Below are 20,484 nucleotides of genomic sequence, written 5' to 3' on the forward strand. Positions count from 1 at the left end.
GTCTATTCAATATAGATATACAATACAAATACAATAGACATTTTCGACGTACATTTGTAAAAAAGTCAATCCTGTTGTAATATTCTGACTCATGCCAGTCGACGAGTAATCTACTACCATCCTTCCGACTTCATTCGTTGTATAACTTTTTGTGTTTATTTAATGTAAACAACGCAAGCAGGTTTAAGTAGTTTTAACGCATTGTATTGCACGCAGACATCATATGAACTTCCCCTCAGTTTAAGTGGTGTACTCAGATAAAACACTTTCACGTTGTACATGCAGCTGTGCTGTTTTTTAGCAAACATTTCGATTGTACTTTTAATATAATATAGTGTGTGAAAATCAGTGAAAGTTTAAACAAGGATCCGTTTAACTATGGCGACTGTTTCTACTGGTGACGGTGATGACCTCCTTGACGACAGCAGCAGGTTGGAGACAGAGGGTCAAGGTAAACAGTCATGAACAGATATTTTTATTTCTTCTTTTGCTTTTGTCAGATACAGGTATAAGAACCAAATTTAGAGAAAGTATTGCCTTGTTTTTATTTTCATTTTTGCATGCCAATATATGTTATCAGCTGCATAAAAATGTGGTGTTTATCATAATTTTGAGTAGTCTTCGTATAACCATGCAATAAAAGAGCAGAAGCTGTTCACTTGCTCTACATGTACTAGATGTAAATGTTATGGATTTTTAATTAGCTGAGACCCATAATGCATTTGTACTCAGATTTGCAGCAATTTTGTCTTAAAGACTAGTCTCTTGAAACAGGTAGACAGATAGTCCTTCGTCACATAGGCAGTGCTGTATGTTGTGACTTGCATTCGATCATTAAACCATAGAAACATGTATAGTTGTACGGCAATTCCTCTGCTTAAAATCATTCAATTGATAAAAAGGAACACTTTATGTTTTAACGAGGAAAGTTTTAATCCCAAATATTATGTTGCTAACAAAGCCTTTTCATCTTATTTGTTTTTTGAAATTGAGTCATTTCATTTTATTTCGAAAACAAAATCAAATAGCTACAGAACGATACTCAATTTAAAAGATAAGAAATATTTAAGCAAAACACTATTTCATTTTTAATTACGTTACTTATACATTTGCGGATAATTGAAGCCTTTAGAAAGGGTCTAGTAAACATATTGAATTTCGGCAACAGTATTTAAGCTGTTCTAATTGAGTAGTTGAACTTACTTTTATGAGCAAATACTTAGAATCAACTGGCAGATACATAGGAACATAATTGTATTTATGTTAAACACAAGATGTAACGTTCGAGATGACTTCAATAATATTGAAAAATCTTGTTTCACAATCGTTGTTCAAATAAATAAGCCTTAAGTAATTATATTTTTATAACTTTACTAACACTATCGGCACAACAGAACATTAAGTGTCGCATTTTCCTATATCGGTTAACAATGGAGCTCTTATTTGAAACTCGTGATGATGTTTTATCATTGTTAAAACTACATTTGTTGTCATTTTAAATCTACGTTTCAATGTCTAATTCAATAAAACGACAACGAGTCCCTTTTTAACTTTTGAGTGTGAGTAAGTGTACGACGGAAGTTCAGTATGTAAAGCATAATTGCTAGGGTCATTCAAGCCGAGATTCTTATGAAACTGCTCCTAGGCTTGATCGACCCTAGCTGTGCTCACCTATAACAATGAACATCACAATCAGCTGATGTAAAAAAGGAAATATTTGAAGAATGGAACATTTGAAGGCTTATTTTGAAAACGCGTACGAAAAGGTTTGCTATTTTGATTTCAAGCCACTCGTTATTTTCCGCAGCTATTGCCATTCAATACCATTTTGTTATATGTCATTTTTAAGACTTTCAGACTACATGCTAATTATATGACATATCCTTCATTATTCCACCAAATCATAATTTTAAATCCATTTGAAATCATTGACAAATGACAAACATATGTATTATACAATATAATACATGGTTAACCATGGCTTTTGGTTGATAATTGCCCCAGTGGACGGAATAATTGCCCGAGGGTTTTAGCCATGTATTATTCTATAAATAACGTTGTCACGACGTTAGAATCTTGAGGTTTTCTTCACGTTGTAACAAGGTTACTTTTGGAAACCAAAACACAACCTTCATACAAGGTTTTCATATAGTCGGGACAATCTTGCAAAATAACGTTGTCATACAGCTTACAAATATATTTAGGCGATAGCGTTGTGACAACCTTGTGACACAGTTATACAATAACCTAATCATGCCATAACATTAACACATCACGGTATGTATTTGCTGGGTTAGAACTACTTTTATTGCCAATTATTGTAACTCTTCTTTTATTGGTCATGAATACCACACTTCTAAACAGCGTAAGCCAAATCACAGTAACGACTGATTAAGAAATTCAATATTTTATAGATTTTATATTTGTATGTAATTACTAATTTGTTGGTAACTAAAAAAAATATAGCGTTTAAAATAGCAATCCTAAGCATGTTTCAACATTTTCTTTGACCTGAATAATAGTGTATGATTCCTTTTGCTCATCATTTCAAACGAAAACAAAACATGCATCATCATAAATAATATGTTTTATCATCCTGTATTTTTTTTGAAACTTGTCTTACCTATGAGTATATAATTACGGTTAAATTTATGTTTGAAACTATCAATTATTTTTTTTACCCCACATACATCATTTGAACGTTTAAAATATTTCTTCGCAAAAATGATGTTTCAACTGCGTAAAGTTGCCATGGAAATGGTATTATCCCATCAAACAAAATACGACGAGCTCGAAAGTTCACTCTTATCTCTTCATGGCCGTCAAACTCAAAATAGCAAGAGGTCTCACAGGTTATTCTTGCGCCTTCAAAGTAATGTATTTGTTCGCAATTTTTTTTTTAGTTTTAATATTCAACTATAATACAATTCACTGTTCTAAACATATTTTGTGAAAAGCTTGTTATATTAAAAGTGCATTGTGGACGGGAGGCCGCACAAAGGCGTGTACTTTTAGCAAAAACAAATAATTATCCTCAAAAAATAAACAAAATATTAACAATACAATGTTTATTTTAGTGCAAGATGGTATTCCATTTCATAGAAACGTATAATGAAAATTCATATATATCGTGAAATTAAATACTATCTTACACGAAATCAACAAATATTCTCTATAAATTCTATGAAAACAAACATTTCTGTTGCACGAAATATTAATGATTCGTTTATCAGATGCAATTTTGTTTGTAAATCCAAATACAATACATGTTATTTCTAAGAATATTAAAATTTAAATGTTCAAACGATCAAACGTTATACGCGGATGATAACAAGGGTTAAATATGATTGACAAATAACAATAATATTTCAAAAAGGATTTATATTAAAGCATGAAAGCTGTAGTATTGTATATTCATGGTTAGGTTTCAGTTTGAATAAGCGATTCCCTGTTTAAGTCATGCATATACTAGTTAACTGTTATTCCATGAATCGTAAACACATGCTTTAAACGATAAATAAATAATTGCCCATTGTATCCACGCATAACTAAAGCATAACATTCAATGTTCCAGATTTTATTGGCAAATCGGCATAAAATACCCATTGGCCATTAACAACATAAATATGGCAATAACATAATATAAACTATAGAGAACTGCGGAATATTAACATAGACATTATGTAACTATATAAAAAAGCAAAAGTTGTTACACCTTTAGAAAAAAATAAATAAACAAAGATTCACATTGTTATTACAAGGAACATTGTTATTGTACAAGGACAATAATTCTTTTATTCATGCTTCTTTAATATAGTTGTTCTTTTGCTTAGCATAGGTCGTTTAAACATATCCAAATTTGGCCATGGTATTCTACCTTGGTATTTAAAGCTTAAGAATCTTAATTTACTACAGCATATTAAACAATGATATTAATTTTCAATTAGATTAGCGTTACAGCATTTGCATAGTCCATTTTCTACCAGTATAATTTCCGGTTTCAATTTAAACCTGTTGGCAGATAACATACTGGAAGAATAACGTTTTCGTATATTATCATTTTTAATTTCAGCAAGATATTCTTCGTATTCATTGATATGGCATGGAAATATTGGTTTAAAAATTGCAAACGCTTTAAAAAGAAATGAACGATTTTCAAGATTTTAACTTGATGGCAATTTTTAGGGAGCTTCAAATTTTTGTTTTTCGCATAAACAATTGTCAAAAAGTTAATAATATTTACAGTCAACTTTACAGTCAATGTCAATGATCAAATCTAGCAGATAAAAAGATTGGTGATTTAGAAACAGTTAAAAACTACGTTTTCAAATGCAAAGAACTGCAGGAAGAACCTGATGCATTGGAATTTGATGGGGTGAATGAAAAGGTATCATGATTCCCCATTGTACAATATTTCAAAATATCCAGAAGGTGCTAATTCATATTCACCTTTTTCTTTCGAGGCCCTGGCAAAGAAAACTATCAAAACGACTTATACAGACAATACAAGTTAAGGAACATTACATATTGAACGTCCCTTATATCAAGGTAACAAAAAGAAGGAATTGAAACCATGAATTACAAATCCAGTTGCGACCAATAAAATATACGGCGTCTACTTTAAGATACCGAATCAATCTACAATGCTAATTCAGGGGCTTGAACATTTGGCATCGTATATGATTCAACAAACCTATAAGTTTTCAAAGTAGGTCTACAAGAAGACAATTGATACCTCCTTCACAAGATAAATGATAAGAATAAGGCTGTAAAATTGCTGAACCTTCTTTGCTTAGAGGTATTTAATCCTGTACTCTTTGATTCGGTGTTTACTCATAGAAAAGCAGCACCTGAAGTTCGCGTCAATTTTACTATAACATATGACAAAGGCTTGTTTTATCTCACAGGAAACAATACTATCGATGATATTATCAAAGCTTCCGGTAATGAATCAATGAATATTATTTAAACATGTGTTAATAAATATAAAGCATTGCTGTGGAGTCTACCGTCGGTTCCGGCTTAGTTAATTACTTTTGACTACAATTGACATCAAACAACAACAGCAAGTCAAACACAATATTACTGTCCCTTGTCGCCAGCATGACTAATTTCGTACTTAAAGTACAACACTATTTGACAAGAAGCACTGTTTTACCGATTTCAACAAAATTATAGAAGCATTAATGTTAATGTAATATTCCGTCTTAGCCTGAATAAAGAAACCTCATACATCTGTTCTAAACATTCTGCTTGTGAACGATGAATTGAATACACTCTTTGCACTACCCCTTTTTATTTATAATTTGCTCAACGAAATTAGAGCCTATGTAAGTATTGTAAACTACTGCTTTGTTTATTCGTTGTATGAGAAATCTAGTTCTGGGGATTTTACCTTCTCACAAATGTCTTCTCGTCATCATTTGACGAAGTTATTGTTAGTCATGAGAAACCCAGTACTATTGTTGTTTTTTCATGCAACTGCTATTTAGGATTGAGAGGCTCAGACATTTAAATGCTCGGGCTTTACAACCTGGCAAGCTAATTTGTGGTGGTTTCACCGGGTCAATTAAAACGGGGTTTCATAGTTTTTTAGACCCTCCACGACTGACCTTCCTTAAAATGCAACACACTCGTGCCAAATATAGGTCACGGTTATATTGTAGAACATATAAAGCTTTACGTTTACAGCAGCTTTTCTGAACGGATACGAATATATGTGTAAGCATATCGCATAGTAAATTGCTTTGAGAAATGTATATTAAAACACATGAAAACTATTTCACTTACATTTGCGTTTATTATGACTTAAGAAAGGTACCAAATATCGTAAAGACACTATAATATGCTATTACGACTACGTTTTGGAAGAACGAACACTCCCAACCTTTGTGCCTCAATCGTGAGCTAAGACTTATTTATATATACAATTTGGCAAGTTTGTGCTCCTTAATTTACAGTTATCGGTTCTATATTTTCTTCAAACAGATATATGTGACTTTAATAGCCATGTATACCTTCATATAATTTAGAAATCACGTGAATCTTTATCTGGTTGGATAGCCTCACGCCTTTGGAAATAAAGATATCTGTATTGGAACGTCAAAGACGCACTCGACTAAAGCTGGTACTAAAATTTCATCCAATGACAAATACGCAGTGCCAGTCCATACACAGTATACGGTGTGCACTATTTTTTAACATGAACAATTTTAACCGAACATTTTACTGGACTTTTTAGTAATGTTATGGGCTAATCAAACACATAACTGTTACCCATAACATGATCAATATAGTGTGGGTATTTGAGAAAACAATTAATGCCTTCATTAATTAATTTACATTGTCAGTTACTATTACTTTCTGGGTATATGTATGCCTTTCAAGCTATTATTAGAGACAGGGAATAATTCCTTCTAAAAACCTCATCACTTTACATTTTAGTTAGCATTGTTGTTCTATTTCAGTATTAAGGGTACGTCATAACCTACTATGATAATAAGGGTAATTTTGTGTGACTTTTATACCGCGCATACAACGGATGACTTATTCAAATGATGTCATACCACATAGTCAGCAAATCACTTGTCTCAGATATTGTTAGAAATACAGCAGATAAATAGTGGAAACGTTAAACTTCAAGAGCACTTACAGAGTGAAAGTTAACAATGGTGATCTTAGGAACGACGTTAACTTGTTCCAAACATCAGCCTTGTCTTCTCGCTCATATATGTCTCTTGAAGATGTGACGAAATCATTTATATTAACCTTTGAATATCTCTTTGAATCATTACATATGCATAGCCACTTTTCGACCAACTTGTTATGTTTCAGTGTATGTTATGAAGTTCTGCAGTACTGTATACACTAACTTCTTGAATCTGTGTTTCAGGCTCAATACACAAAACTGCATATCTACATGTTATTGAACAGTTGATATTTAAATAGAAAAAATGATTTAATTTCCCTTTTTTGTTGCAAAACAAATATATTTAACAGTTATCTTAAGATTTCTGTAAAATAATAACTATGAAATATTCAAGACAGACACATATTCACTTGTCTGAGTCTGGCTCTCAAACAAAGACTCAAATTGTTAGTGAATACGAACCCTGTTTATTTTCAATCCAAAAGGCAGCCATTTGAAGAGATTGCTGCTTGTCATGCTTGATTTACCGGTACACTTGGTTATGTTACTCACGAAAATCCTAAATTCATCAAAATAAATAGATTCTGCCCAATGTTCATCAATAAAAAAATAATCCTCACTTTATAAACAGATGGACGGACGGCAAGCTCTAAAAATGTTTTTCTTTCCAATCAGTATCCTAAAGTAAAATTCTTAAATCTTCGAAATGTATTTCACTATACATGTTAGCCCCCTTGTTTCCAATAAAAATAATTCATTTATAAGTTGACAGGAAGGATGAGATACGTCATTTGTTTTGAGGGAAAATACACAAAGAGCTAAACTAGCTATTCAAATAGAGCAACGAACAGTCATACATAGTGATCTTATTCAAGAAGACTGTTTCGTTTCATGATTGTTGATAATATCAAAGTTGTATAGCAATATTAGCATAACGAACTTTTAAGAACGCTATGGCAAGTACTAATCAGAACTACTAAGACCTATAAATAGGGGGTATTATGATAGGGCGCTTTTTGAATACCATAGGACGGGTAAGGTCGAGGGATAAGGTATTGAAAAGGGTAAGCGAAAATTATAAACCATTGGTGCTAAAAGCAAAGGAGGGAGTCTATTGGATAGTTCTCGTAACATACTCGACGACGAACGCATGTGCGATGTAGACTCTGCTGCGTGTCATAGGAATTCACAGGAGTGAAGAAATATCACGTACTATGCACGCCGTCAGGTACTAGTTGTGGCTCTGAGAGCCAAGCTCAAAAACCTTCACCGCTAGTGCATACATTTTCGCAGTGGTGCACATTAAACATGATATAATATCACATTTTAGAGCTTCATTCTGGGGCGGTTATATTTTAAAATTGAGGTTTATGTTATAGTTTTCCTTTTCTGAAATATGTTTACGCTTTCCGGATCTGTTTTCTTCAGTCTATTTATATTATACATAAGCTTAATAAATGAGTTATTTATATTATTATTATGACAATGCTTTACTATAGCGCGTTCGACCATTACAATAAAAGGTGCATAAATGTCCATGAAAGAAAAAAAAACGTTTAAAACTTATGTTGAATATTGGTAGTACATGTAAAACTGCTGTCATACCAGATCCTTTTAATTTTATTTTAAACATAAATGTATTTTGAGTATGCCTTAATCGAGACCTCTCTTTTATAAGTAACCTTAAATGACAACCTGCCATCGGAAATTGATTTACAGTATAACATTAAAAGTTATGTGTACATCTGAGTAGTTCTTAGTAGATCTAAGTAGCTATTAGTCCGGTAATATAACACATATCATATGTCGCCATAATTTAATGTTCTAAGTCATGCTCAGGTGTATTGATTTCACATGGTAAGGGATTTGTGAGATATTCATACGTTCTTGAAACAGACACTTATCCGTTCTTTATGTGAAGCTTGTGATCATTTTCATGCTATGAATCTACCAACTCTAAGACCGAATTGACTTCATTGCGAAATTGCAGCGAGGAAAATGCATGGCTTGATAATTTCTGATAGAAATTCCGGTCCTTAAGTACAGACTAAAATATGTTAATGCACCATTAAAACACTAATCTGTGTGTTATACATTTTACCACAAAAACAAATCAATGTCAATTGTGCTAATCTTGCCTTCCCTTAATTGATATGTTAGTAAACAGTGTGATCGTACGCATATTCTTTTCTGATAAAATATTAACCATGCAAGAGGTCATATCATATCACATCGTCTTGTTTACTACCTGCTCATCAAAGATCTATGATAGGTTTTTTCAGTCTCGACTGATGTAGGAACCATCTGCGTAAATGAGTTGCTTCTTTCGTGCTAATTTATGGTGCACGTATGCTACATGACGGATTTGAAAACTCGTTTGCTGCACGAATTGAATGAAAATATTATAGATGTGTAGAATTGCTTATAAAGTTGTGTACTTGTTCAATTATTTCGCTATGGTTCAATAGGTAAAAGGGAATGGATCCGTGCATATGAATTCAATCATGCTTTTAATCCCAAGTGTGCGAAATGCATATCAAGTTGATGCCTGTTTTAGGTGTTCCAGAGATCGATTATTTTGTGTGGTACGTCAAAGACGGTAGGATGTTCGAATGTTTAGAGTGGAAGGTTAAAAACGGTAGGTTGTTCCAATGTTTAGGTTGGTAGGGTAGAGTCGATACACAGCTCGAATGTTAAAAGTGGTTGGTTAGAGTCGATAAGACATTCGAATGTTTTCGTGGTGTTATATGCGTTACACATGTTTACAATGTTATGTTCTACATTTTCTTCCTATTTGCTTTATCCTTCCGATTTCATTTGATATAGCTTGCTGTTCTAAAAATGAAAAGTTACTATTAGTATGTAATGCTTTTAGCAATTTCAATTGTATGCAATCTTGAGGTAATATTATGTTTTGAGTTCAGGCAATAGCCAAACGGAACACCTCGGTCTGTCATATAAAGCTTGCCGGCTATGATTGTTAGACTCCAAGATATCATATTTTCAATTTAAAGAAACTATAATATTAAAAAAATGTATCAACATAGCATATCTTTTCTGTAAATCGGTACATTCCTCTCTCTATTTAACAGACCCCAGACATCTCACCATCCAAGACGTTTATCTCTTTATACAAATGTTCCTTTTTACGTCTTTTCAGTCACAAGTGATTTCTTGTTCAAACGGAACGACAATTATCACCGAGAGTATTTCTTTGCATAATTGAAGTGTTGTTCCAAACAAATAAGTGATTTTACAGTTATAACCTTTTTTGTTTCGGTAACATATTTGAACGTCTAACAAGATACTTTTACGTCATATCTTCTTGAGACCATCACCTGCTGTTTGACATTAAAGATAAAAACTTAGACACACGATTGAGGCAACATTCTAACGGTGAGATGCGACTCAGATATCGTTTGAAATTTGTGTCTTTGTAAAATTTGTGGTTAAGTATAAACTTGATATATCGGGGTAAAGGAGGTGTTTTATAAGTATGGTTGTAGCGCAACGCCAAGCGCAGTTGTTTCCTGAATAGGTTTACTAGTACAATATGAAGTCAAAATCGTAATTATATGAGATGTAACAACACTAAGTCGGCCAAAGCAGAGACACTGGTAAATGAATTATACTTAACTATTAAAATATAAAGGCACAGATTTTTGAGGATTAATCTAGGATAACATCTCCTCTGTTTCATTAGTTCGTAGTCGTGTCTTTTGTTTAGTCTATGAATAACTTATTAAGCTATTGCTGGACATAAAACAGCTTGGAATTTAAAACCTGTCTTAGTGTATTTTTCCGAGCTCATTGTGTCTGTAGAAATCTGGTCCGTCCTAGATTTTCCGCTTTCGAAAGTGGCATATGTCTACAAAGCAACACAAACAGAAGATTTAAGGATATGACATTTCAAATTATCAATAATTATGCGAAAAACTAAACTTGAATTAATATCAGAAACTCTTATCTCACTTCTTGCTGCGAAACCCTTCTCAGTTTGATGCACTCATTTTAAAAAAGCGTTAATGGTTTATTATAAATATTTATCCCTCTTTAATTGTGCAAACTAAAATACCAGGTTGATTGATAAAGCATCCGTTTAACATCAGAACCATCCTAGCCACTTACAAACTGAAGAGGGCACTTATTATGCATTGTCGGATCCACTTGTAAAACGGAATGAACGGTGTGAAAACCGTGGTTGCCGACAATACTTATTATGAAGCTGTACAATTACAGGTTAAACTAATTACAGCCTAAATTATTTCTATTGATATTAAAAACTACCGAAATTTCAAAATGAAATTAGAAAATCCTATAAAATAAACGTTTCCATGAAGATTTATTTATTTTGAGGTATGCTCTTGTTGCCAATGCAAATAAATGATTGCTGTAAAGTTGGCATTTGGCAAGCGTCGGGAGTATATCGGTTCCAAAATTAACCTTCGACAGTTACCAAACAATGCATATTAAATACTAATAAACAGTTCAATACCGCTTTGACTCCGTGAAAACTTTCAGAATTCGGTTCGTACGTCGACCTTAAACTATATGTTAGTTATATGTATCTGTAATGATGACATTTATTGGCACAAACTTTACGAGACACTCCTGTTTCATAGCGTGCAACCATGAAAACGCATGCTTGTTTAGTATAAAAATGAGTCGAAATCTGTCCAGGGAAGTCTAGGTAATCTTTTAGGTAAAGGTACCATTATTTATGATTTTCAACATTCATTTTATCAACATTTTCCACACAGACAGTCATGAAAACATTCACATTTTTCAACACCTTACCAATGTAACGTTACTAAGCTAAGATTTTTCAATATATCTAACTAACAATAAAAGTGTCATGTCATGTTAAAAATAGCTATATTTTGTATAATTCTCAAAATCAACACATGAATATAATTATTTATATAATTATTAACAGCCAATATGACATAACCGATCGTGTAATTTGTTCCTCAAAAACAATAGAAATCACAAAGCAAATTACACTGTAAATTATATTAGAGATTACAGCGGGAATTTTGGATTAACATTACGTGTAACAATGGAACCTACAAAGGGAGGTGAATCACTGTCAGAATAACAATAGGAATAACATTGAGAATGGTTATATTTTGTGTGGTTATATCTGCTTTAACTTTAATGTCTTCATGTGTATTTTAATGTCTTTCAAACCGCCATAAGCGACAGTGTCACAAGATCTAAACTTCGTTTAACTATGACTAGAATCCCATAACCTTCAATGTGAGAACAAGGAAAATGCGACTTTAAAACGGGCATACAACCTAAAATATTGTTGGGTTTCACCAAACTAATCTAATGTTCCCATAACATGTCGTAATTTCAACCTTTTTCATGTACTTTAAACATTTTGTGAAGGATGCTTTGTAGTGTATGTGTGTTTTTGTTTAGACCAAGTCTGTTAATTGGTGATTAATTTGTTAATTGATTATTTGGTTATCGAACAAAATTGCGTATTGCCAATATTTTAAAGACGATATTGCCCAGATTGATTGAAAGACGATACGGTCCAGAGATTTGAAGACGACATGGAACAGACTGAAAGACATTAAAACATCAGTTATTCGTAAAGGAAAAACCGCTGACAAATTATTTTATAGAATGATTTTCATATGAATGGTACGTAGATACACGGGATAAATTTCCATGTTACAAAACAAATGCAAAGACTCTCACAACCTTCATTTTTCCACATAAATCACATCTTTAAAAAAAATAATGTCAGAAATTATGTTGCATATTTATTATACATACTATGTACGTGTTAATTTATATGAACACTATTAATTCCAATTGCTGATTTACATGAAATAGTTTGAATTGATATGTTTTCTCAGAAAGAAACATTTGTATATGTATGTATCACGTTTTCTTCGCACAAGGCCACATTTTAAATATGATGCCTTTTGTTGAACGCCCTCTATTTATTTTCAAAAGCTCATGTAACTGAGTAAAATTTATTTTAAATATTTTCTTGTTAATACAACCACGTTTATTTATGGCTTACAACTTTAATCTGATAAGAGTGATATAAGAAACTTACCGTGGAGAAATAAACGCTATTTAAGGTCACACAAAGGTTATAAATACAAACAACAGCAGAGCGGCTTGCTCATTTCTAGGAGTTCTTTGGAAATGTGGGCATACATTTAAGACTGAATGGGAATAACATTGGGAATGGCGATATTCTATAAATGTTATTAGTGCTTAAACTTAATCATTTATCTTGTCTTTATGTGTATATTAATGTTTTTCAAACCGTCATAAGAGACAGGGTCACAACATCGCATCTTCGTTTCAACAAGGTAAGCATCAAATAACTCTCATTGGGATAACAGGGAAAATTGGTGTGACTTCACATCGGGCATACAACATTATAACTATGTTAGGATCCATCAGACTTATAGAAAGATCCCTTAACGCCTCGTTATTACAACCAATGTGTTCTTAATGTATATTGCGTAGGAATTTATTGTAGTGAATGTATGTTTTTTCTTGACATTGATTGTTTTGGCACATTTCGGGGAATTGGTGATTCAAATGTAAATAAATTATTCGGTATATGGACAAAACGGTATACGCACATCGTCAATATAATTTAGAATTAATTGTGGAAATTACAATGCAAACTAAGGTTGGAATTGGGGTAGAGAATTACAGTTGGAATTACAATGGAAATTACATTGAAAATGGTAATATGTGTTAACTTAATCATCAATTTTCTTGTCTTCCTCTGTATTTTAATGCTTTTCATACCATTATTAGATACAGGGTCACAGGGTCAATAACGTACTTTAAAAACGGGGAAATTGTGTGACTTCACATCGGGCATACAAAGTTACAATGTTTGAATCCATCAAGCTAACAGAAAGATCCCATAGCACGTCATTTTCTTCATAAATCACATCTTATAAAAAATGCATCGCAGTGATTAGGTTGCATATATATTGCAAATACTGTGTTGATGCTAAATAATATGCTAAATAATATTAACACCAATAATACTTAATGTAATTGACTGAATTTTCGGTGAGCTCATCAAATAAATTGTATTTTAGAACATTATAATCGTTGTAGTAGTGGTAGGAGTAGGAGGAGTAGAAGTAGTAGTAGTAGTGGGAGGAGGAGGAGGAGGAGGATTTGTGTCTTCTAGTCTGACGGTCTAGGTCATGTCGTCTGAAATGCATCGGCGATGGGCAAAGATACTCAAACATTCAAAAATGGTATACACGAAGGTACTGTGACTACTCGGGCAGAGTACCGGTTCTCGTATAGAAACGAATACAGGTATAAGGCGTTTGGTTGATATATATCGTATCGAGCGTTCGCGTATCGGTCAAAATATCGATGAAATAAAAACTTTAAAAAAATATTTTCTTCTTTTATTTTATATCATTTTCATCCATGCGCGCTGCCATATTTGTTTTCCGAAACAGTGTCCGGTAACGACGCCATCTAGTAGCACGGTACTACTGGCGGGTTTGGTCACCCAACAGGTGCGTGTATATAAATGAAAGTTTAATTGGGTAATGTTTCAAAGCACAATAAACAAATAAATAACCGATATAGACTAGCCAAAACTGGAGTTATAGTACAACAGTTAGAACTTAGGCTCCGTGGTAATTCAGCAAACATAATGATCAGATAATTAACTGGAGCGACTCACTTGCATGGTAAATTAGTGTGTGAATGTTCCACAGAGAGGATTTTACAGAACATTTCGTGACGTATACACTTCTAAGTGTTATTGTCTTTCATTTAAATTGCTTTCAAGTTCATAAGAATACAACAAAATTGGAATCCATATGAAAGTACTAAATAAATGCCTGCGATAGATCAAATGGCATTTTATGGCAGTGAATTGTATGTAACGTCCATGACGAGTCTCGTCATTGACGCCGCCGCTGATCAAACAGTTAAATTAATAATACGTCAATTGTCAAAGAAGCGTAATATTCAGTGTTGGAGTTGCTTTTATCCCAACAAATATTGCAAATAAAGAGTGAAAATATAAAACATGAATATCAAACACTTGGGATTCGGACTTATATGGCCATGCAGTAACCAAATATAACGATAAACTTCAATAGGAAAACATTGTGTGACGTCAGTTTGTCCGTATTTATATGCATTTTCAGAGAGCAATGTAGAAATTTCCATTCATTCAGACAAAATATTGTTACGACGTATTTCCTGACAATAATTGTGAAATATGTATTTTCTTCTGCTCAGTATGTTCTTGAAATGGTATTTCTGTATGAAAATACCACAGAGCTCAACGAAACATGCGTTTTTTACGTTTTGTTTAGATATTTTGAAACCATTTGACTCCCGTACACAAGAATGCTGATAATATTGATATGATAATGCTATAATCTCGGGCATGACCGAAACCTCTAAATACTTGTAATACGAGTCCTCGATCGTATTCAAATTAATTCCCAATGTACGAAATTCCAGTCACAAGTGATGTATATTCCTAGCTTGGTGACACAACGTCGTCCGTACGATAATGGGAGATAAAACCAAAACAAACATTCACTTTGATGCCAAGTGGTTATTTCGCAACTGGGTTGGTTCCTGTTGTAAGTTGAGTACTGAATGAATGGAACGAGGGCATATCAGTTAAAAGTGGCATGCCCTCGCAACTAACAAGGGTCCCTCCTTGTGTGCATTCATCCGTGGTCCAGAAGTAAGACACTGTTTATTTCTGTGTTTGATAGTGTATTATCAAAGTGCTCTTATCTAGTAGAAACTTGTGAAAACATGGATATAACCAGGTCGCTACTTTAATGCTTATTGATGATACAGGGATGCTACATGGCTCAGTAGAACACTAGTTGTATGCACTTATTGATATGCATAAATCAATAGTTGTTGTCAGTTATTGTGTTGTTGTTTTATTATTTGTGTATTTAACGGATATGAAAAAAATATATTCAAGATAAGGGGTTTATAATAGGATGTGGATGTTTAATGGATGATGCGAAACAGCTGCTTATAAATTTTGTGTATGCTATAGTTTCACGGAGGCTTCTTATAACCATGTAATAGAGTCATCAAAATTTACTTGAATGTTCTACATACGTTTACATGTCAAACGAATCGAATATGTCTTCGCGTAAACGTTATGGATATTTAATCAGCTGATGCTAAGGTATATCCAGTCTTTACACTAATTACTAAGATATTTTTTTTCTGGATATTACACATATAACTAATAGTTTGTAAAACGAGCAGTCCCTTGTTATTGACGGTGGTAGTTTTGTACTTAAGGCTTAATTGATGCACGCATCAATACGACACGACTGGCCTTGATTTTTTAACAGAAAATAAAACGTTATAATTAATTTATAATTATAGTTGAGAGGCGGTGACGTGGGGTTTCTTTGAAACTGAATCTACCTTTAACCAAGTCTGTGTTAGCATTGAATGCTAATAGAAACATTCTAAGTATTGTATTGATTGCTGTCAACATCATGGTTTTTAGTAATTTGTCGTGAAGGATACCTCTTTCCCTGATGTAACACCTCTGACCAAAGCAGAATACAGATTTAAATTCTGAAATGGGAGAAACTTCATAATATTGGCAATATAAATGACGTCACTGCATTGACTGAAATTAATGAATAATGAATGAATCTCCGGAAGGTCAATGTAGCACTGTGAAACACTATACAACGCATCTACATTAACGACATACACATCGTGCATAGTGCTTTCAGATAATATGACAACTAAACGCATAGCAATACTAAAACAGTTGCTTTTAATGCATTGGTTCAATAAAGAAAGTGAATATTGGACCACATCTGGGCTCTTATTAATGAGTTACTAAAACAAACCTATATTTTCTGAGTGATCACAAAGCGGTGAGATATAGACTAGAGTTACAGAATTATTGAATAAGTAGATTTTGTCATAAAACAATACTTAAAAACAACATTTGTTAAGTGAAAAGCTGAGTGTATTTCTTCTTTGTGTTTAAATACAACTAGACTAAGTACGGTCATCGGTTGGAGCCCAAGGCGTATTTGTAGAAACAGGTGAACTGGTACAATATGAAATCGAAGTTGAAATTATATGAGATAAAACAAGACTAAGTCGACCAAAGCTGACACACTAGTCAATGAATTATACTACCCTATTAAGGTATAAAAGCAGAGGATTTATCTAGAATAGGATCTTCTCTGTTTAGTTACTTCGTAGTCGGATTAAACTTTCTGACAAGAATACTTCGGAATAGCGGTGTTTCGGATTAACAATTTTCCGCAAATGACAGTGTTCGCGAATTATAGATGACGTGAAATACTAAGTCGTGAAAATTGCAATGTCGGTTACACGTTACCAATACGATCAACTCGGTTTGAGTAATCTTTCGTATACAAAAATATTTGTTGATTTAGTGTTTTATAACTGACAAATAATTCGTTATTATACTACTTTATTGAAACAACGTAAAACATTTTAAACAAAATGACAGCACATATATGCATTCGAAACATAGCATAGTTTATAAAGAGCAAATTTAATTTTAAATAGCATTGAAATCACATTTTGTTAACCCAGTATCGTTCGGTCTATTTTTTAAAGCATGATGTGATGTATCGTATGTTTGTAACATACGCATGCTCAATGTCATGTTTTAACCAGCGCTAATTGTGCTCCATTGTCACCTCAAGCCGATGCCCGAGTGCATTCGCAGTATGGTGTGAAAAACTATGCCTTTTTCTGTAGCTTTTTGCATATATATTGATCGAGTTCGAAATAAGAATTGATAAATAGGTGTGAAATACCAAATCGGAACCGTAGTTTTTACTTCGGAATAGCGATTTCGGATAAAAGACCAAAAATTTAGTCAATAAAGAAGGAGTAAAATCGGGACCGACAAAAAATCGAAATAGCGATAATTTCAGTTAAAAGGTATTCGGAATAGCGGTGTTCAACTGTACAACAAAAATAGTGTACAATTGTTACAAAAACTTTATTATGGTAAATAGTAAATGTTTGTTAGTTTGGTTTTGCCCTTTCATCATTTAAAATCTGGTTTTGCATATCTAATAAGTACACAAGAATGCTGATAATAAGAATATGAAAATTGGTCAACCATGTGGGACAGCGTTGTCGTCAGTATCGTCAACAAAAAGGTCCCATTACAAAACGATAATCGTCAGTAGGCAGAGCCTAACCATAAACTAGTGTGGCGTATATTACGTCTGTTATTGAACGTAGTCCCAGACAACAAAATTCAGAACACTTACTTAACGCACAACCTTGTGATTGAAAATAAGTATAAAGTAAAAATAAGTAAGTAAATTTGCAATGACTCGAGTAGTACATGCAGTAACTTTTACATATTTTTGTGAAACTATGCCAAGATATAATATGACTATCTATTGTCAGTATGCTAAAAAAATAATCTGCACCGTCATTTTGATCATTTCTTAAGTTTGAACATACTGAAATTAGATGGTTCGTAAGTCACTGTATGAGAAATATTTAGTATGATATATAATCAATATAATTAATATTTTTTCCCAATTCTTCCTCCGCTTTATTTGAGCAAATTAAAATTCCAGGTTGATTAATATAACATACGTTTAACATATGAACCTACCTAGCCACTTATAAACTGAAGAGGACACGTTTAATGCATTATCGGATACCCCCGGTACTATTATAATGGAATTAACGGAATGAAGACTGAGGATGCCGACGACACTTATTATGAAGTTATCCCATTCGAAGGCAAAATTTTATAGAGCCCATTTTTTTATTGATAATTGAAATTAACGAAATTTCAAAACGACATAAGAAAACTAACACAAAAAACTTTCCGTGAAAAATTATTTATTTCGAGGTATGTTTTTGTTGCCTATGTAAATGTATGGTTGTTGTATAATTGGTATTTGGCATGCGTCGGGAGTATATTTTTTTCCAAAATGAACCTTTAACAGTTACCACACAATGCGTATTAAATACTATTAATCAGTGCAATATCGCCTTGGCTCTGTGAGGACTTTTAGAATTATGGTCGTATGCCTATTTTCAACTGAATGCACTTGATCAAGTATACTTGGACTGGTCTTAATTATCAAGTTACATGTACCTGTAATGATGATATTAATTGGCACCAACTTTACGAGCCTCCCCTTTTTCATAATTTTCAAAATGTAAAATGCATGCTGTTTAGAATTAACAAGTACTGCAATCTGGTCAGGGAAGTCTAGGTCAACTTCAAAATAGGGATATCATTAATAATCAATTTCAGTATTTATATAATCAACATTTTCCTCACAGATAGTCATAAAAACATTCACGTTATAGAACACCGTGCCACTGTAACGATATTAAGCTAAGCTTATTCAATGTATTTAACTAACGAAAAGAGTGTAATATCATTTTAAAAATAGCCATACTTTATATTAATTTCAATTTCGCTATTGTTCAGTTATCTTCAATCTGGGCCGTATATATGTCGCTTAATCTGAGTTGTATCGTCCTACGCCTACGAGTAGTAGCGTTTTCAAATCTAAGCCGTTAAGTCTGCTTATCGGGGCTGTATGTTTCATCAACATTGACCAAATGGTCCGCTAGCCAACCCTGCCCGTTTTTACAACAACCTTTATGTAGTTTTCATATAAATATTGGCTGCATTGTCCATAAACCAGGTAAGTATTTTCTGTTAACCTTGGCCTTATAGTAAGACGAGCATGATCGTATCGTTCGTTCGTATCAAGTGTATCGGCGATGGGAAAAGCTACATGCTCTTTTTTATTATTCAGTCAAACATTCTCAAAAAATAATGTAAACGATGGTATTGTAATAATTCAAGTATGTGCATTCGGTACTGTTCCAACAAACACTAAACAAATGAATAACAGAAAAAGGACTAGCCGATCAATATAATTAAATATAATTACAGCAAAACAGTAAGAATTCAAGCTCCGTGTTAATTTAGCATTCTTGGTTTTTAGGCAAAGAAAAGGTTTAGTCAATTTTCTGGAGCAAATCTGGTATGAGTAAAATAGTGCGAGAATTATCTGCGGAGAGGATTTTACAGAACATTTCCTGAAGAATACATTTCATTGATTGTGCATCATTAAAATTATATTCATAGTACGAAGATCGCAACATCATCGGAATAGTAGAACAATTATGCTACTTATAGACCAAGTGACATTTTATTGCCGTTAATTGTATTTAATTGTATTTTACGTCGAAACTAGTGACGACATTGACGACGCCGCTGATCAAATAGATAATAAATACTACGTTCAATTGGCATAGAAGTGCAATGTAGTGAAGTTTTGAAGTTGGTTTTATCCCTAGAAAATTGACAATAAAGGAGACGGTATAAACATTGAATAGTCAAAACTTGGGATTCGGATATAAATGACCATGTAATGACCAGATAGTTTAATATGCCAATGAACCTCAATACGGAAACATTGTGTGACGTCAGTAAGTTCTGTGTAAATGCAGAGAGTAATGATAATATTCCATCCATTCAGACAAAATATTATTATGACATATTTCCTGACAATGATTGTAAAAAGGGATTTTATTCCGGTCATTAACCTTAAGAATGTTCTAGAAATAATTTCACTGTACGAACATACGGCAGGGCTCAATGAAACATGTGTTACACCTTTTGTTTAGACATTTCGAGCCAATTGGACTATGTTTTGCAGTTTATATGTCATTTATGATAATGCCCTTATCTCGGGCCCAACAGAAACATGCAAACATTTTAGCTCCGATCTTTTGGTCGTATTCAAATGAAATAACACGTACAG

At 33.1% G+C, this 20,484-nt stretch overlaps 1 protein-coding gene across 1 annotated transcript in view; it reads left to right on the plus strand.

The window, feature by feature from the left end:
* Positions 1-258: 258 nt before the first annotated feature.
* LOC128212205 (uncoordinated protein 58-like) overlaps positions 259-20,484 on the plus strand; it is a 30,889-nt gene continuing 10,663 nt past the window's right edge. The window contains exon 1 of the mRNA XM_052917537.1: positions 259-451. Within this exon, the coding sequence (XP_052773497.1) occupies positions 379-451 (73 nt within the window). The 5' untranslated portion in view covers positions 259-378. The remainder of the gene's footprint in view (positions 452-20,484) is intronic.

This window comes from Mya arenaria, chromosome 12, assembly GCF_026914265.1.
Source record: "Mya arenaria isolate MELC-2E11 chromosome 12, ASM2691426v1".
In the NCBI taxonomy this organism is placed as follows: Eukaryota; Metazoa; Mollusca; class Bivalvia; order Myida; family Myidae; genus Mya; species Mya arenaria.